At 43.8% G+C, this 21,208-nt stretch overlaps 1 protein-coding gene across 3 annotated transcripts in view; it reads left to right on the forward strand.

The window, feature by feature from the left end:
* Positions 1–21,208, forward strand: part of LOC137532547 (histone-lysine N-methyltransferase PRDM9-like) — a 222,808-nt gene that overhangs the window by 139,473 nt on the left and 62,127 nt on the right. For all 3 annotated transcript variants that reach the window (XM_068253168.1, XM_068253169.1, XM_068253170.1), the window contains exon 7: positions 19,335–19,503. In XM_068253168.1, coding sequence (XP_068109269.1) covers positions 19,335–19,503 — 169 coding nt within the window. The remainder of the gene's footprint in view (positions 1–19,334; positions 19,504–21,208) is intronic.

The following is a 21,208-nucleotide window of genomic DNA, read 5'->3' on the forward strand; positions in this document are numbered from 1 at the left end:
TCCTGTCTTGCTACTTTCCTCTGCCTGTAATTCTGAATTCCCTGGTCTGCCGTCTGCCTTGACCTTAGTCTTAAATACAGATTATTGTTATATCTTATATGCTGAATTCCTTGACTTCTGTATGGAGTACCAGCCATCAGTACCCTGATATAGCTCAGCTGTGATAGAACAGATTATATTTTTCCAACACACTGCTGATCCCTTTGTGGAAAATGCACATATTATATGTGGGCGTGGCCCTAGTCAGATACATCATTTATAACAAATACATAACATGTTATAACAAATAGACGTAATGCATGCATATCACATTGTGAATAGTGTAAATGAAGCCTGAGTAGTTCTACTTGTAGGCGGGCTGTGTGGCGTGAACAAGGACTATGGTGGTCCGAAACGGTGGACCGTAGCCACTATACAGCTTTTTACGTGTACGTTTTGTAAGATCCATTTTGCATTGTGTTGTGTATCTTATTGCTATTACCTGTATTGTTGTATCTATTGCCTATTACCTGTATTGTTCTGTCACCCCTGTTATCATTGTCTGTAATCCTTTTTATTGTACAGCGCTGCGTAATATGTTGGCGCTATATAAATCTAATAAATAATAATAATAATAATCCAATAAAGAAAATCTTTTGGTAAAAGAGCTGTGCCGGATCGTTTTGGAAGATTTGGATTGCTTACTCGGTTGGTACAAGGGTGGATCCATTGCACGCCTGACCCCTACTACATTTGAGTGCTGTCTCGCTTACTTGCTTTGGAGGTTCTACATGTAGACTCTAGACAAGTAGTGGGCAAACTATAGCCAACAAGCCATACCCAGCCTGTTTGGCTTTTTAAGTTCCTCCTCCTCTCCCTCCATCCCTCCCTTCCTCCATATTAGAGATGTCGCGAACCTCCGTTTTTGGGTTCGCTGACTGCGGACGCAAACTTTCGTAAAAGTCTGTGAACGGGCGGACCGTCATATACTTCAATGGCCAGGCGAACTTTAAAAACTACAGGGACTATTTCTGGCCACAAAAGTGATGGAACAGTTTCAAGGGGTCTAACACCTGGAGGGGGGCATGCTGGAGGGGAATACATGCCAAAAGTCCCTTGGAAAATTAAGTATTTGATGCAGAGTAGGGTTTTAAGGGCAGAAATTACGTTACATTCCTAAATTGGAGGTCTAAAGTGCTTCAACCGGTTCAGCACCGCAGTGCCGAAAATCTCATGCATCCGAGCAATGTTCACCTCCCATTTATTCGCCAATAACTTTATTGCTACTTATCACAATGAATTGATCTGTATCTTGTTTTTTCCGCCACTAATTAGGCTTTCTTTGGGTAGTACATTTTGCTAAGAATTATTTTTTTCTAAATCCATTTTAACAGGAAGATTAAGAAAGAAATGAAAAAAAAATATTATTTCTCAGTTTTTGGCCAGTATAGTTTAAAATTAATATACACTACTGTAATTAAAACTCATGTATTTTATTTGCCCATCTGTCCCGGTTATTACACCATTTAAATGATGTCCCTATCACAATTTATGGCGCCGAAATTTTATTTAGAAATAAAGGTGCATGTTTTCAATTTGCGTCCATCACTACTTATAAGCTTATAATTTAAAATGATATAATAACATACGGTATTTTCTTGACATGCATATTTAAAAAGTTCAGACCCTTGGGTAACTATTTATTTTGTTTTTATTTTATTGTATTTTTTTTTTCTTAATAAAAAATGTATGCAAGTAATTTTTGGTGTGGGAGGGAAACAGCCAATTTTAAATGTAAAAATAAAATAATTGTTTATTGAAAAATGTATGTGGGTGCCGTTTACTATTTGGCCACAAGATGGCCACAGTGAAAAAAGTCCTGGACGCGAATGATCTTGCATCCAGGAACTAAAAGAACACGGAGAAGTTTCCTGGGGGGCAGAAATACCGCACTCTCTCAATAGAAAGCGTCGGTTTTTCTACGGGGAAGTTAGATCGGTGAATGGGAATTATATTCCCATTCACTGATCGGGGGGGGGGGGGGGGGGGGGGGGCTAGTGTAGTATGTTCACAGAATCTGAAGAATGCATGCAATTAAGATTATCCTCACAAACACGGGTCACCACACAGGCGACCACTAAAACGGCAAGTGGGGAGAATTATCACCTGACCCCACTCAGGTTAAAAAGTCGCTCTCTATAGACAGGAAAAATTGGGGATACACCCCTCCACCAAGGGTGGACTAAGTATATAAGCAAACAAGAATAATAGAGGCGCCAGAACAGGATAAAAAAATTAAAATCCGTCTAAAAGGAGGGACATGGGTGGATTCACCTCCCTCAAGTACATAAAATGACCAGGCCAAATTCAGCCATTAATTTACAACTGTATTTATTTCAAAAGCAATCCCCAAAATATTTTGGAGATTGCTTTTGAAATAAATACAGTTGTAAATTAACGGCTGAATTTGACCTGGTCATTTTATGTACTTGAGGGAGGTGAATCCACCCATGTCCCTCCTTTTAGACGGATTTTAATTTTTTTATCCTGTTTTGGCGCCTCTATTATTCTTGTTTGCTTAGGTACTGTAAGTAGTATACAGCTTCACACTGACAGACCAAACTCACTGCTTAACGCACCACCACAAAGGGTTGTCATTAGTTGACACTTCCAGGCCACACACTGTCAGTCCTCTCGGCGGCAATGTTTGTGTAGTGATGGCCGACCAGAAGTACTACAAGGTAAATCATGCGCTGTTTCCGTTCAGTGACAGGCTTTGTTGTGTGGGGCAAACAAATTAAGTCCAACCCGCTGCTACTTCTGTGTAGTCTTTCATCAGATTCCACATCAGGATAGTATGGATGGATGGATGGAAGCTGTACCTTGTGGTACCTCTTTCCACTAGTTCCACTAGGTACCTGCTGCTACTTAGTAGCTTTTCATCTTCCACATAAGGATATTATGGATGGATGGATGGATGAATGGAGGCAGTACCTTGTGGCATCTCTCTCCACTAGTTCTACTAGGTACCCGCTGCTGCTTAGTTAGTAGCTTTTCAGCTTGCACTTCAGGATAGTATGGATGAAAGCTGTACCTTGTGGCATTCTCTCTCCACTAGTTCCACTAGGTACCCGCTGCTGCTTCGTTGCTTTTTAGGTTTCACATCAGGATATTACGGATGGATGACTGGATGGAAGCTGTACCTTGTGGCATCTCTCTCCACTAGTTCCACTAGGTACCCGCTGCTACTTAGCTTTTCAGCTTCCACATCAGGATAGTATGGATGGATGGAAGCTGTACCTTGTGGCATCTCTCTCCACTAGTTCCACTAGGTACCCGCTGCAACTTAGTAGCTTTTCAGCTTCCACATCAGGATAGTATGGATGGATGGATGGAAGCAGTACATTGTGGCATCTCTCTCCACTAGTTCCACTAGGTACCCACTGCTACTTACTGTAGTTAGTAGCCTTTCAGCTTCCTCATCAAGATAGTATGGATGGATGGAAGCTGTATCTTGTGGCATCTTTCTCCACTAGTTCACCACATCAAGGTAACGATCAAGAAGGGGAATTGACACATGTACAGGCCTTGGGTTTTTTTTTTGTTGCAGCCGCAGTGCAGGCAGAAAAATTAGGCATGTACACACACCAGTAAAATTATTATTCTTTTTGGTAGCCGCCGCTGCTAGCTGGAGTCCTGGACCGTGTTGGTGGTGGCGGAGAAGGCAGTCAAGAGGCCTGCAGGCAGAGATGCTGTTTGGGGTCTGACTTAGTCTTCGGGCAGGCAGTGTTGGCCTGGTATCTTACACTGTGGTATCCCAATCGCCACATATTTATGGTAGGCCTAGGAGTCCACCAGCTTGTATGGTAACAGCTGGCAGGCTAACAGTTCCTGCAAGTCGGGCAAGGGGGTGACTGGCAGATATTGGCTTCTTCCGCTCAAATATTTCCTCAACGGACACCTGGCTGCTGTGGGCAAAGGAGCAGGAACTACTCAAGGTGAGAGGAATCAGTGACAAAGCTGAAGCTGCCCTGGGGCTGGATCTTACAACAAGACAACGACACTAAACACTGCTCAAAATGCAGAGGAACAAGTTCAACGTTCTGGAATGAACATCTCAATCTGTGGTGTGAGTTAAAGAGAGCTGTCCATGCTCGGAAGCCATCAAACCTAAATTAACTAGAGATGTTTTTTAAACAGCAATGGTCCCTCGCATGCAGCATCTCCTTGTGTAAAGTGCGCCGAATGGTTGAACGATGCACAGTGACTCCATCTGCAGCAAGATGATGTTGTAGGTCTTTGGTGCTGGTCTGTGGATTGACTCTGACTGTTCTCACCATTCGTCGCTTCTGTCTATCTAGGATTTTTCTTGGTCTGCCACTTCGAGCCTTAACTTGAACTGAGCGTGTGGTCTTCCATTTCCTTAATATCTTCCTAACTGTGGAAACAGACAGCTGAAATTTCTGAGACAGCATTCTGTATCCTTCCCTTAAACCACAATGGTGAACAATCTTTGTCTTCAGGTCATTTGAGAGATGTTTTGACGCCCCCATGTTGCTACTCTTCAGAGAAAATTAAAAGAGGAGGGAAACTTACAATTGAACCCCCCCCCCCCCCCCCCCCCCTAAATAAGTTTGGGCAACCTTGTTAATCGTCATGATTTTCCTGTATAAATCGCTGCTTGTTACAATAAAAAATGTCAGTTAAATGTATCATATAGGAGACACAGTGATATTTGATAAGTGAAATTAAGTTTATTGGATTCACGGAAAGTGCGCAATAACTGTTTAAATAAAATTAGGCAGGTGCATAAATTTGGGCACTGTTGTCATTTTATTGATTCCAAAACCTTTAGAACTAATTATTGGAACTCAAATTGGCTTGCTAAGCTCAGTGACCCCTGACCTACATAAACAGGTGAATCCAATTATGAGAAAGAGTATTTAAGGGGGTCAATTGTAAGTTTCCCTCTTTTAATTTTCTCTGAAGAGTAGCAACATGGGGGTCTCAAAACAACTCTCAAAGGTCCTGAAGACAAAGATTGATCACCGTCATGGTTTAGGAGAAGGGTACAGAAAGCTGTCTCAGAGATTTCAGCTGTCTGTTTCCACAGTTAGGAACATATTGAGGATATGGAAGACCACAGGCTCAGTTCAAGTTAAGGCTCGAAAGTGGCACCCAGAAAAATCTCCACTAAATAGACGCGACAAATGGCGAGAACAGTCAGAGTCAACCCACAGACCAGCACCAAAGACCTACAACATCATCTTGCTGCAGATGGAGTCACTGTGCATCGCTCAACCAGTCAGCGGACTTTAAACAAGGAGATGCTGTATGTGAGAGTGATGCAGAGGAAGCCTTTTCTCCGCCCACATAGAAAACAGTGCTGCTTGAGGTATGCTAAAGCACATTTGGACAAGCCAGCTTACTTTTGGAATAAGGTGCTGTGGACTGATGAAACTAAAATTGAGTTATTTGGGCATAACGCCCCATTATGCATGGAGGGAAAACAACACAGCATTTCAATAAAAACACCTGCTACCTACAGTAAAATATGGCGGTGGTTCCATCATACTGTGGGGCAGTGTAGCCAGTGCAGGGACTAGGAATCTTGTCAAATTTGAGGGACGCATGGATTCCACTCAGTATCAGCAAATTCTGGAGACCAATGTCCAGGAATCAGTGACAAAGCTGAAGCTGCGCCGAGGCTGGATCTTTCAACAAGACAATGACCCTAAACACTGCTCAAAATCCACTAAGGCATTCATGCAGAGAAACAAGTACAACGTTCTGGAATGGCCATCTCAGTCCCCAAACCTGAATATAATTGTGTGTCTCCTATATGATGTATTTAATTGACATTTTTTATCTTAACAACCAGTGACTTATAATGGAAAATCATAACGATTAACAAGGTTGCCAAAACTTTCGCATACCACTGTGTATATACATATATATATGTATTCAAAGTTATGTGCAAAAGCCTGGGTCCACTTTAAGTGCCCCCCTCTGCCCCCGATGACGTCACAGCTCGGACGTCCTAATTGGCTGCCGAGGATCCCCGGAAGAAGAGTGGAGGAAAAGGGGATCCCGGGACCCAGGAAAACCAGAGCGAGGCAGTTTTGGGCCAGCTCGAGCTGAGCTCTGGGTAAGTGAATCCTAGCCCGAGCTCAGCTCGGGGTTACTGCCAGGGGGTTAAACTAGGGAGGAGGGCTGTGAATACTACGGCACACCTAGCTACTTAAACTAGGGAGGGGGGCTGCTAATAATGAGGCACACCTGGCTACTTAAATTGGGGAGGGGGCTGCTAATACTGGGGTACATCTGGATACTTAAAGTGATCCTCCGGACTAAAAATCTACTCAGTAGAACTGAAAAGGCTTAGTGTTTCTTTAACAGTTTCACAGCATCAGAACTTTTTCTTACCAAAGCATCATTTTTAGCTGCATTTTTATCTAAGCTCCACCCATCAAAGAAAAAAAAAGCCCAGGCTTTTTTTCCCTGATGCTGTGCAGAGCATGATGGGATTTCCTATGTTGTTATTCACGTTGCCTAGCAACTGGGAGAGGTGCTCAGGCCACAGGACAGTTGGAACTGTGTCTCATGCTCCCTGTCACCTCCTTTCAACCAAAAAGATGGCTGCCATCATGAAATCAAACATTTGCCTGTTCTTTTAAAACAGTGTGGGTAAGAGATTACATTACCTAACTATTTTAATTAACATAACTAATGTAACTTAATGACAGTATGTTTGTTTAGGCTGGAGTTCCTCTTTAAGCTGGGGAGAGGGCTGCTAGTATTCTAAGGCATACCTGGCTACTTACACTGGGGAGGGGGCTGCTAATACTGGGGCACACCGTGACACTTAAATTGGGGAGGGGGCTGCTACAACTGGGGCACACCTGGCTACTTAAACTGGGGAGGGGGGCTGCTAATACTGGGGCACACCTGGCTGTCTATACTGAGGAGGAGGATGCTAATACTGGGGCACATCTGCTACCTATACTGGGGTAGAGGTTGCTAATACTAGGGGCACATTTGGCTATCTAAACTGTGGGAGGGGCTGTGGCGCCTGTCCTCAGTCATCATACGATTTTCAAAAATGCTGTGCGATTGCCCAGCGCACATTTCCTTGCAGCATCTAACAGCAGCCAGATGGCAGCTTTAATTAAATAACCTTCCAACCACATAGGTGTCAAAGGGCTTTCTCCTAGCTCCCACAAACCCCCTTGGGGTCCTGGACGATATCCCTGTTGAAACAGTGGTTGCCACTACAAATACCCTGCGGACACTCAAGAGGCCCAAGCAGGACTCCCTGAACCAAACCAGATACTGTACTCATCTTTGAGGAAACAGGTAGATGGGGACGCTTTAACTGCTCTTCCTACTGTACCTAATGCATCTAGGCGGGAGTTATCAGATTTAAATGTACCAGCCACTGACTGTCCTTTATCTATTTCTGCACCTGTCATTGCTAATGAAAATGCATGTGTCAGTGATAATTGTGATATAAATGATGGTGTACATGCAGGGCCGGATTTAGGCCAAGGCCCCCTAGGCCATGGCCTAGGGCACCATAGGAGCAAGGGCACCAAAGCAGCAGGCTAAATTTATGCAGCATTTGCAAGCTTGCAAATGCTGCAATGCAGTGAAATCAGGCAAGCGTCTGACCACGATACTTCACGAGTCATCTGGCTACCTATATTGGAGGGAAAGGGGGAGGGGTCATCTGGCTACCTATACTGGAGGTGGGATTATCACTTTAACTATACTAGAGGTATGGTGTCATCTGTCTACCTATTCTGGAGGGGGGGTCATCAGGTTAACTATACTAACAGTAAGGGGTCATCTGGCCACCTATACTGAAGGGAGGCGGCTGTAAAGAGTACAAATCCGGCCCTGTGTACATGTTCTGGCCATTATACACAGTATGGCCAGCCGCGTGAGCTGACAGAAGGGATTACCTCTGGCGATTCTGACCTTCAGGCAGATGACAACCATGCAAAAGATGATGTGCCATGTGCTGCAAGATGGTGTTAATGATGGTAATGATTGTATACCTGTGCTGGCAGATGCTTCTTGTGTTGCAAGTAACCTCGGCTCAGCTGGGGCTGAGGGGGCCCCCCTACCTGCATCCGACCCCAGCATTGAAAGCAACTCTCCACAGCTACGTTTCTTCCTATGTTACCAGTCAGCTGGAGGAGACCTGTGGCACTGCATTTGTGCAGGCCATAAGGAGTGATCCCAGTCTGGGAATGCTTAGGGCTCAAGCCAGCAAGCCCCCAGGCAAGAACTAGAGAACTAGAGATTTCGCAAACATCAAATTTTAAGCAAATGTTCGCGAACATGTGAACCCAGCGAACCGACATAGACTTTAATGCGCAGGCAAACATTAAAACCTACAGGGTCTGTTTCTAGTCAGAAAAGTGATGGAAAAGTTGTTTCAAGGGGTCTAACACCTGGACTGTGGCATGCTGGAGGGGATCCATCCCAAAATTCCCACCAAAAGTACGGAATTGACGCAGAGTCGGGTTTTAATCCCTAAAGGGCAGATATCACAGCACATTCCTACAAATAATGCACTGGAGTGGTACTGTGCCTGCAACTTAATGTGGCCATAATAGCAGTAGTGTGCACAGCTATGGGTGTCAGTGGAGTGTCACACACAAGATAAAAAACAGGAGACTGATGTACCAGCCCTCGAAAGGGCTATTTGGGGTTTGTTCTTTTAGCAAGTAGTCAGGAACAAGAACACAGGCCTAGCTAATGCTTTCCCTACCTATCTGCAGCAAGTCTGACTCTGCTCTCACTAACAGCAGCGAGCAGCGAAAGAATCCAACATGGCCACCGCAACTGCTTTTTAATAGGGGGTGGGGGGTCCAGAAGGGGTGCTAGATGATTGGCTGCCATGTGTCTGCTGACTGTGAAGTAAGGAGTCAAAGTTTGGCTCCATGATGATGTATAGGGGGCAAGTCGAAGACACCAAATGTTTGCAGTTCGCTGACAACGCGAACATTGGAAATTCACCGGGAACTAGGTCTGAACGATTTTAGGAAAAGATTGAATTGCACGATTTCTGTGGGAAATTGCAATTTCAATTCGATTCACGATTTTCAATACACAACGATGAATCAGCACATCGATAGTAAGTTTGAGTTCCCCCAGTATAGGTAGTCACATATAGGTGCCCCCGGGATAGTTTAGCCAACTATAGGTGCTCTAGGAAAGGTTATCTAGCTATAGATGCACCAGTATAGGTAAGCTAGCTATAGGTGCCGCAGTACAGTGTATAGGTGCCGTAGTACAGGTTAGCCATTGTATAGGTGCTGCAGTACAGTTTAGCCATCCAAATCCCCATCCTGCCATCCTGTATATAGGCAGATCCCCCTCCTGTATATAAGCAGATCTGCCTCGTGTATATAGGCAGACCCCCCTCCCGTATATAAGCAGATCCCCCTCATGTATATAGGCAGATTCCCCTCCTGTATATAAGCAGATCCCCCTCGTGTAGATAAGCAGATCCCCCCCTCATGTATATAGGCCAGGCATGGGCAAACTTGGCCCTCCAGCTGTTGAGGAACTACAAGTCCCACAATGCATTGCAGGAGTCTGTGACAGCCACAGCCATGACTCATAAAGGCAAATGCATAGTGGGATTTGTAGTTCCTTAACAGCTGGAGGGCCAAGTTTGCCCATGCCTGATATAGGCAGATCCCCCTCCTGTATATAAGCAGTTCCCCTTCTGTATATAGGCAGATCCCCCTTAGTGGGATTTTCTCCCGTGTGGGGTTTCCCAGGGAGATTACCTCTGATCAGGACTCCTACTTCATGTCGGAGCTAATGGAAGCTCTCTTTGAGAGGATGCAGATCAAGCAAACCACTTCCAGACCATACCACCCCCAAACGAACGGTTTGTGCGAGTGATTCAACGGAACATTAAAAGAAATGCTGGCAATGTTTGTAGAATTGCAGGGGAAGTACTGGGTAGTGGCACCTGCCTCATCTGTTACAGTGAGGTGCCATTAAAACTGATTTGGGAGACCTGGAAGGGCAAAGGTGATCCCTCCAAAGTCTCCATGGTGGAGTACATCTTTAAATTTCGGGACAAAATGGATTCCCTTGTAGCTCTTATGACGGAAAATCTGTCCAGGGCACAGACCTGGTATAACCAGCATGGGTCGACCAGAAGGTGTATGCCCTACTCACGGTCAGGCAGAACAAGTTGCAGGCTGCCTGGGAGGGGCCATACACCATACTAAAACAAGTGAACCCAGTCACTTACCTGGTAAGTCTGGGAGTTAAAGTCAGAAGATGTTCCATGTGAACATGTTAAAAGCACACGAGGAAAGAGAGCAATATGTGTTAGCAGTGTGCAGCCAGCTAGAGCCAAAAGAGCCAGACCTGCTGATAGATTTGTTAGCAGAGCTACGAGAAGTGCGAGAGGATTGGGTCATCAACCCCCACCACTCGTACCCACAGCAACTTCAGCTTACCACCCTCCTGAGTGCACTCAGCACCACTTTCTCAGGATTCCCTGGCCAAACCAACTTAGCAGCTCACCTAGTTGACACAGGGACCCACAAGCCCTTACGGCAGGGCTCCATCATACCTCACCAGAAGTGCAGGCTAAGATCAAACGAGAGATTGAGGATATGCTGCAGTTGGGAGTCATCCAGAAATCCACTGGGCCAAACCAGTTGTTCTAGTCCACAAAAAGGACAAGATGACCCAGTTCTGTGTTGACTATTGCAGACTGAATGACATCACCACCTGTATCTAATGCCACAAATTGATGAATTGCTGGATCAGCTGGCTTCCACCAGCTAACAATCATCATTTGAGCCGTGGGTACTGGCAGATTCCGCTCACGTGAGAGGCGAGAGCAAAATCCGTATTCATCACCCCTATTGGCCTCTATGAGTTTACTCGTATGCCCTTTGGGATGAAGAATGCGCCTGCCAACTTTCAGCGGGCCATGGACGAACTGCTGGAAGGAACGCAAAGTTATGCAGTGGCCTACCTGGATGACATTGCTGTGTTCATTCCAACATATATGGGTGTGTTGGGGGAACACCCAAGAGGATAAGGGCTTTTCTTCATTGTGGACAGACCAAATTTGATCGATCGGCTGGATACGTTTTACCAAAGCCTTTGGTCACCTCAGGTTGTCATTATTATAGCTGAGTCATTCTAGCAGAGCCAGAAGGGGGCAGGCTTGGGCTTCAAAAGACATCAGAGAAGACAGACTCAGCTATAATGATTCTTGTGCAAAGCCAGACTGAATGCTGCTTAGTCGAGGATTTTATCAGATGTGATAACAGACGGCCTGAACGGTGAAGAATGAAACAGAGAGCAGGGTAGACGTTTTCTCTAATGTTCCCACTGATATATATGGTAAAATACATGAGGGTACTTCGTCTATGGTTCACTTTAAGTCCTGAGATTCTCAACTATTAACAACTGTTTGTGGAGCATTAAATGCCGAGTTTGGCCTGTCAGAGTTTGGTCTGTCTGTGTGAAGCGGGCATAACCCTTACATTTGTATGTGTTAAAAAACGGCGCTGCTAATATCTGACAATACAGTCCAACTCCCTTGTGAGAGGTGAGTTTAGCTGGAAAAGATAAAGTTCTCCTGTTCTGTGTCTGCGCCTCTAAACGGGTATAGCCAAACCCTTCTTCAAATAGTTTTCAAATAATAGTCAGCGCTCCACTTCAAAATATCACAAGTCAAGATGCCCCTTATGGGACCGCACTCACCCGTCCAAATTGACTACTATGAGACTGGTCAAAGTAGGCTCTGATGTATTCCTTAACGATCTGCTGCCGGATATCCAGTGTGTTGTGCTCCAAGCTGAAGATCTTGTCTCACTCTTAGTCCTTAGCAGGCTGTATTTCCTCAGTGTGCCTCATAAATAAAAAGAGTCCATAGCGTAACTCCGTAAAAGTTGACAGATTTATTGAATAAAAAACTTCTTACAAGCATGCAAGATAGTCTGGCGTTTAGAGTGTTTAACGGGCTCTCCCCCGTGCCTCCCGGGTAGGCCTGAAGATTGCACCGTTCCTCCGCCGCCTAGTTCCCCGCTTCTCGCGTCCTGGCGTGCTTCCTGGTTGTCCTCCGGCTCCACCCTACGCGTTTCGTCACCACGCGTGACTCATCAGGGGTGTGGCTAGCCATTGGACACCAGGATTACTTAAAGCTATGCGTAATGCGTAGGCTGCGTCGCTTACACCCCACTAAGGGAAACGTCCGTACGCTATCACGTATCCGCCCTGCTAAGGGTGGGTTAGCGTGAGTGTCAAAATGCAAGCGGTGAGATCCCGCCTTGCTGATGTCACTCCGCTGCATGCGGCGATTGCGTTCCACCCTGGCTCCTAAATGCTGGGTTGAGAGCCCGTTTTCCATAAAGTATTCATAAAACCTTTACATCCATATAAAATATATAAATTATACAAAATACAAAATGTAAAATTATATAAGAAATAACACACATAAGATCTATTGTTGACAATTCAGCCGAACATATTACAAAGTCACTGTGAATTCCTATGTTAGTTGTCCTATACATTGTGCCATCTTGTGGTTACAATATATATTGCACATTCGTTACTAAAAATGGTGAAAATAGTTGCAAATAGCAGATGTCTTAGTTTAGAGAAGGAGATCGTCCCTGGATGGTTTTATATTGGATATACAATGGGCCAGTAAGTTCTATTATAGGGGAAGGACCTCTATAAAGAAGGTACACCACATCACGTCCACATCACTTCCCCTAACTGTTTGCTAAAAAACAGTTGAGGTCTAATTCAATGTTATGTCCATTTGGTTTAAGGGTTCCCATATTGTATATCCATTTCGTTTCTCGTTTTGAAATGTCCCTTGTTTTGTTACATCCCCTCCATGAATAATTTGCCTTTTCAAGTCCACAGAATTTTAGGGACCTGAGATCAGAGCTATGATGTATTCTATAGTGGTCAGAGACACTATGGCCTGTGAATTCCCTTCTTATGTTCCCTATATGCTCTCCAATTCTTGTTTTGAGCTGTCTGGTTGTTCTTCCAATATACTGTATATTGCAGGGACACCACACCATGTACACTACTCCCTTTGAGTTGCAAGTGATATTCTGTTTTATTTTGAATGTAGTACCCCTTGATGTTGAGACCACTTCCTTGTTTTTTATTGGAGTTGCTTCCCTACAGCCCACACAGTCCCTACATGGGAAGAAGCCGTCTCTCTGCCAAAAGGGGGTTACCACCCTTGGTGGATTTACACAGCTTGGGGCCACATAGCTTTTCAGATTCTTTCCCCTTCTGTAGATGAATCGTGGGTCCTTTGGCAAGATTCTTTTGAGTGTTAGATCCTCTTTCAATATAGGCCAATGTTTTTTGATTATATGTTCTACCTGCCTGTACTGGGTGGAATAATCAGTGATAAATGGTACACATTCCTTTGGCTTGGGTTCCCTTGCAGTCTTTGGACCTTGTTCTAAAAGCTTCCTTCTTTCTATTCTCCCTATTTTCATAATCTCCCTCTGTATATCTACGTCTTCATAGCCTGTCGGCTAGTGTTTGCGCTTGAGTTATATAGTCGTTCAGATTGTTGCAATTCCTCCGCAGTCTCATAAATTGGCCTCTAGGTATAGCTTTCTTCCACTTAGAGTGATGGCAGCTTTGAGTCGAGAGGTATCCATTTCTATCTGTTGGTTTGAAATAGGTTGTCATAACTAATGAGGTTCCCCTCTTTTCAATAGTGAGATCCAGATAGTGTATCACCACTTCACTGGCCTCCATTGTAAGTTCAATGTTCATAGTATTCTTGTTCAAATTCTCAAAGAATTCTGGTAGATCTTCCTTCCTTCCTCCCCATAGCACAAATAAGTCATCTATAAATCTTCGCCAAGTTTTGATTCTTATGTCCCTCCCCTCGCCCAACACTGATTCTTCCCATCTTCCCATAAATAAATTGGCCAGAGAGGGGGCAAATCCCGCCCCCATTGCACAGCCCTTCACCTGCAGGTAGTAATCTCCATGGTGCCAGAAATATTTTTTTGTTAATGCAAAGTTCAGTAATTTCATTATGAAATTTCTCTGCTGAGCCTTTATGTCCAGGTCTTTGGCCAGGTAATAGTGTACTGCTTCCATCCCTTGCTGGTGTGGTATGTTCGAGTACAGTGCTGTGACGTCTGCTGTCACAAGAATATCGTTTTCTCCTACTTCCAAAGTCTCCAATATCTGTATTTTTTTACTAGTGGCTGTAGGAAATAGTCTAGATATTGTCCAGGATCTCTAACACATAGATTGGGACAATATCTAGACTACCTGCAGGTGAAGGGCTGTGCAATGGGGGCGGGATTTGCCCCCTCTCTGGCCAATTTATTTATGGGAAGATGGGAAGAATCAGTGTTGGGCGAGGGGAGGGACATAAGAATCAAAACTTGGCGAAGATTTATAGATGACTTATTTGTGCTATGGGGAGGAAGGAAGGAAGATCTACCAGATTTCTTTGAGAATTTGAACAAGAATACTATGAACATTGAACTTACAATGGAGGCCAGTGAAGTGGTGATACACTATCTGGATCTCACTATTGAAAAGAGGGGAACCTCATTAGTTATGACCACCTATTTCAAACCAACAGATAGAAATGGATACCTCTCGACTCAAAGCTGCCATCACCCTAAGTGGAAGAAAGCTATACCTAGAGGCCAATTTATGAGACTGCGGAGGAATTGCAGCAATCTGAACGACTATATAACTCAAGCGCAAACACTAGCCGACAGATTTATCGAGAAAGGCTATGAAGACGTAGATATACAGAGGGAGATTATGAAAATAGGGAGAATAGAAAGAAGGAAGCTTTTAGAACAAGGTCCAAAGACTGCAAGGGAACCCAAGCCAAAGGAATGTGTACCATTTACCACTGATTATTCCACCCAGTACAGGCAGGTAGAACATATAATCAAAAAACATTGGCCTATATTGAAAGAGGATCTAACACTCAAAAGAATCTTGCCAAAGGACCCACGATTCATCTACAGAAGGGGAAAGAATCTGAAAAGCTATGTGGCCCCAAGCTGTGTAAATCCACCAAGGGTGGTAACCCCCTTTTGGCAGAGAGACGGCTTCTTCCCATGTAGGGACTGTGTGGGCTGTAGGGAAGCAACTCCAATAAAAAACAAGGAAGTGGTCTCAACATCAAGGGGTACTACATTCAAAATAAAACAGAATATCACTTGCAACTCAAAGGGAGTAGTGTACATGGTGTGGTGTCCCTGCAATATACAGTATATTGGAAGAACAACCAGACAGCTCAAAACAAGAATTGGAGAGCATATAGGGAACATAAGAAGGGAATTCACAGGCCATAGTGTCTCTGACCACTATAGAATACATCATAGCTCTGATCCCAGGTCCCTAAAATTCTGTGGACTTGAAAAGGCAAATTATTCATGGAGGGGATGTAACAAAACAAGGGACATTTCAAAACGAGAAACGAAATGGATATACAATATGGGAACCCTTAAACCAAATGGACATAACATTGGATTAGACCTCAACTGTTTTTTAGCAAACAGTTAGGGGAAGTGATGTGGAAGTGATGTGGTGTACCTTCTTTATAGAGGTCCTTCCCCTATAATAGAACTTACTGGCCCATTGTATATCCAATATAAAACCATCCAGGGACGATCTCCTTCTCTAAACTAAGACATCTGCTATTTGCAACTATTTTCACCATTTTTAGTAACGAATGTGCAATATATATTGTAACCACAAGATGGCACAATGTATAGGACAACTAACATAGGAATTCACAGTGACTTTGTAATATGTTCGGCTGAATTGTCAACAATAGATCTTATGTGTGTTATTTCTTATATAATTTTACATTTTGTATTTTGTATAATTTATATATTTTATATGGATGTAAATGTTTTATGAATACTTTATGGACAACGGGCTCTCAACCCAACATTTAGGAGCCAGGGTGGAACGCAATCGCCGCATGCAGCGGAGTGACATCAGCAAGGCGGGATCTCACCGCTTGCATTTTGACACTCACGCTAACCCACCCTTAGCAGGGCGGATACGTGATAGCGTACGGACGTTTCCCTTAGTGGGGTGTAAGCGACGCAGCCTACGCATTACGCATAGCTTTAAGTAATCCTGGTGTCCAATGGCTAGCCACGCCCCTGATGAGTCACGCGTGGTGACGAAACGCGTAGGGTGGAGCCGGAGGACAACCAGGAAGCACGCCAGGACGCGAGAAGCGGGGAACTATGCGGCGGAGGAACGATGCAATCTTCAGGCCTACCCGGGAGGCACGGGGGAGAGCCCGTTAAACACTCTAAACGCCAGACTATCTTGCATGCTTGTGAGTAGTTTTTTATTCAATAAATCTGTCAACTTTTACGGAGTTACGCTATGGAAATACAGCCTGCTAAGGACTAAGAGTGAGACAAGATCTTCAGCTTGGAGCACAACACACTGGATATCCGGCAGCAGATTGTTAAGGAATACATCAGAGCCTACTTTGACCAGTCTCATAGTGGTCAATTTGGATGGGTGAGTGCGGTCCCATAAGGGGCATCTTGACTTGTGATATTTTGAAGTGGAGCGCTGACTATTATTTGAAAACTATAACCCTTACATTACCACCATGGACATTTAAAAGCAGCACGGTCAGAGTAGGGATATCATCTTCAGCCCCCCAGGGCCTATTCCACATCCCACATCCCAGTGTACTAATAGCATTTTTTTCAAAATAACAATTACATTTTTCCATAAATAACATTGACATTTTTGTTCTCAAATACATTTGTATGTGTAAACCTGCTCCATCATGTGCAGAGCCAAATCACCACATCTCTGGCACACAGTGTTGGGGCAAGAGTTTATCTAACCAGTCACTCATACCTGGTCTGCAAAGCATGGTCAGGGCATGGATATTACCCTATACCGCACTTTGGGTAAACCTGCTGACAGGGGTCTAGTCCTGGGAAAAGAGGTGAGTGGACTCACCCTAAAAACCCCTACCAAAAATGGGCGTGGTCAAGCATAGCATGGGTGTGGTCATGGGTGTGGCCAAATATACATAACCTTAGCAGTGGTGTAAAAGGTCTGCCAGGAAGTTTGAGTTCTGCCCTAGTGTATCCCCCAAAAATAAATGTAATCTGACAGCATTTCACCAAAAAGACATGTAATCTGGGAGAAATTCCTCCCAAAAAAAGATAATATGGCAGTGGTTCCCCCACAATAGACAATCTGGCAGCAGCAGTTCCCCCAACATACACATAATCTTTAAGCAGTTCCCCAAAATATGTGAAACCTTGCAATGGATCACCCAACATACACATAACACCCAAAATACATATAATCTGGCGGTCTGGATTCACCTGTTTATGTAGGTCAGGGGTCACTGAGCTTACCAAGCCAATTTGAGTTCCAATAATTAGTTCTGGAATCAATAAAATGACAACAGTGCCCAAATTTATGCACCTGCCTAATTTTATTTAAACAATTATTGCGCACTTTCTGTAAATGCAATAAACTTAATTTCACTTCTCAAATATCAATATGTATGTCTCCTATATGATATATTTAACTGCCATTTTTTATCGTAGCAACCACTGATTTATACAGGAAAATCATGACAATTAACAAGGTTGCCCAAAATTTTGCATCCCACTGTATATATATTTGTAGTATGATTTAGCCTAAATGTATGTATTTGTATGTTATGTCATTTGCTCCTTTTAGAAATATTCTGTTACTGATGTTTGGTTTGCCTGATTAAAATCACATTACTGTGATTTTCCTGTGACAAAACTGCTGGTTTCCTCAGTAACACTGCTGACATAAAAAAAAAGTTAAAATATTGCAGTCCTTCCAGGAGGGATAGCAATACAGTTCCCTTGAGCAGCCCGCACTAAATTAACAAAAAAAATGTAAATGACATTAAACACATTTTTTAATAAATAACAATGCCCAAGCTGGTCCGTTCAGTTGAGCGCACATGCAGCAGACACACACACACCTAATGGCCTTACAGACCTGTAATCGCTCAATCTCAGTAAGCGTGGCGTTTGGTCTGTCAGTGTGAAGCGGGCATAACCCTTACATTACCACTCTGGACATTTAAAAGCAGCCCTTTATTCCTCCAATGTAGGAAATTAGGAATGTACTCTTCTGCCCCTTGGAGATTAAAACCCGACTCTGCGTCAACTCCGTAACTTTTGGTGGGACTTTAGGCAAGTATTCCCCTCCAGCATGCCCTTATCCACGGGTTAGACCCTTTGAAACAAGTTTTCCATCACTTTTGTGGCCAGAAACAGTCCTTGTAGGTTTCTAAGTTCGCCTGCTTATTGAAGTCTATGGCAGTTTGCCCGGTTTGCGCAAACTCGTAAATTTTTCAGAAGTTTGAGTTCAACAATGGACAATTTGATGTGTGCAAAACCTCTATTGATAACGAGTTAGGTAATCGTATACAATGCCAAGCAGCTGTAGCTAAAGCAAATACAATTCTGGGCTGCATAAAAAGGGAAATAATATCTCGTAATGCTAGTATACTACTTCCCCTGTATAAATCACTTGTGAGGCCACATCTGGAGTATGGAATACAGTTTTGGGCACCATGCTATGAAAAGGACATTGACCTTCTGGAGCAGGTCCGAAGATGGGCAACTAAATTAATCAGAGGGATGGAAGATCTCACTTACCAAGAAAGTTTGGACAAACTGGGCTTATTTAGCTTGAAAAAAAGGCGACTGAGAGGTGACCTGATTAACATGTATAATATATCAGAGGGCAGTACAAAAGCTTGGCAGATGAGCTTTTTGTCCCTAGGGTTGTATGACAGACAAGGGGACATAATTTGTTCTTCCTTCCTTTTCGGAGTAGCTAGGTGGTGGCATCGGTCTGCTCCCATTTAATCTGGACAATTTTATCGATTGTACATACAATTGAGATTGTATTATGTATGGACCCACCAACCAATCTTGAACGTTTACTGTGCTCACAGTGGATTTGCCTCCCGAAGTCTCTAGTGCATGAGACCTGCTTGGCAACTGTGGTCCAGCAAGACAGTATTGGCGAGTGGTTGTCATGGGGGGTTACTTAATATTGGAAGCACACATGGCTACAAATACTAATGAAGAATGCTTATCAGCTACTTGAACATGGAGGGACAAGCTAAGGCTAGGGGCACATTTGGCCTTTGGGGGGGGGGGTGGGGGGGCGGAGTGTGCTGGCCTCCTACACTGGTCCGGCCCACCTGTCAAATTAAGATCTCTTTGTGACCCATGAATCAAAAACTTTTTTCACAACTAGACTCTCATAAGTGTTTGTTTATTTTCCAGAATTTCTTTTCAAGGTTTGATGAAGATACCGGAGGGATGTCCCACTTTCCTAAAGAGAGGAATGCTAAACAGAATTTTAAGGAGTCCACCAAAGATGAAGGATGCTCAGCGATACTTAATGATTCTTCAGAATGTGAAGCTGAAGAAAGTTCAAATAGTGACTTAGCAGGTACATATAGTAATTTAAAAATGAAACCTTGATGTGTAAAGATATGCAAAAAGACCTCAAATGATAAAAAAACACTTTATTGTGCACACTAATCAGTAATTTTAAAATTGCACATAAATTAACAAACCATCCATCCACGTCTCACACATTTATCCACCACCTACTTTATAGAAGAGCCCTTCAAATTCTCCCCCCAAAAATCTCAAAATGTAAAAATCAATAGAATATCGAGGCACAATGTAGTAGATTCACAGTGTCCTGTATACGATTAACATATATATTCCTTCTCTTTGTTCAATTCCTATGTCCTCATTCCATGTTGGATTTCAAAGTGTCATAGCGCATCTCACCGGTATACAGTTTATATAGTTTGTAGTTCGATGCACTCCTCACAAATTAATAGTTTGCGTAACTTACATTTTAATGCTGCTTCTTAGTGGGCTCTCCACCATTTCTTTATTGGCATTCTGGCTCCACGCATACTCCAGCCTGATTGCCAGGTACTTGTATTCTCATACGGTCTGTTCGCTGCCTCCCAGCTCTCGCGGTCTCGTTCTGCGCGATCTCACTCTGTCAGCTGTGGGTTCCAGAGCGTTCCTCCTTGCACTTTCGCTTTGCTGGTTCCAGTCAGCGTCTCTAGTTGGGTGACGTCACCACTGGAGTTTGGAACTTTACTGACAAAACAGCTGCTGCGCACTTAAGCAGCCGATTGATTCCAACAGACCAAAGTGGGGTTCTTGCAATCAATCCTCTGCTTAAGATTTTCTCTGAAGAGTAGCAACATGGGGGTCTCAAAACAACTCTCAAATGACCTGAAGACAAAGATTGTTCACCATCATGGTTTAGGGGAAGGATCCAGAAAGCTGTCTCAGAGATTTCAGCTGTGTGTTTCTACAGTTAGGAACATACTGAGGAAATGGAAGACCACAGGCTCAGTTCAAGTTAAGGCTCAAAGTGGCAGACCAAGAAAAATCTCGGATAGACAGAAGCGACGAATGGTGAGAACAGTCAGAGTCAACTCACAAACCAGCACCAAAGACCTACAACATCATCTTGCTGCAGATGGCAGTCACTGTGCATCGTTCAACCATTCGGCACACTTCACACAAGGAGATGCTGTATGCTAGAGTGATGCAGAGGAAGCCTTTTCTCCGCCCACAGCACAAACACAGCCGATTGACGTATTCTAAAGCACATTTGGACAAGCCAGCTTAATTTTGGAATAAGGTGCTGTGGACTGATGAGACTAAAATTGAGTTATTTGGGCATAACAAGGGGCGATATGCATGGAGGAAAAAGAACAGTGCATTCTAAGAAAAGCACCTGCTGCCTACAGTAAAATATGGTGGTGGTTCCATCATGTTGTGGGACTGTGTAGCCAGTGCAAGGACTGGGAATCTTGTCAAAGTTGAGGGACGCATGGTTTTCACTCAGTATCAGCAGATTCTGGAGACCAAAGTCCAGGAATCAGTGACAAAGCTGAAGCTGTGCCGGGGCTGGATCTTTCAACTAGACAACGACCCTAAACACTGCTCAAAATCCACTAAGGTATTCATGCAAAGGAACAAGTACTACGTTCTGGAATGACCATCTCAGTCTCCAGACCTGAATATAATTGAAAATCTGTGATGTGAGTTAAATAGAGCTGTCCATGCTCGGAAGCCATCAAACCTGAATGAACTAGAGATGTTTTGTAAAGAGGAAT

This window comes from Hyperolius riggenbachi, chromosome 9 (assembly GCF_040937935.1).
Source record: "Hyperolius riggenbachi isolate aHypRig1 chromosome 9, aHypRig1.pri, whole genome shotgun sequence".
NCBI lineage: Eukaryota > Metazoa > Chordata > Amphibia > Anura > Hyperoliidae > Hyperolius > Hyperolius riggenbachi.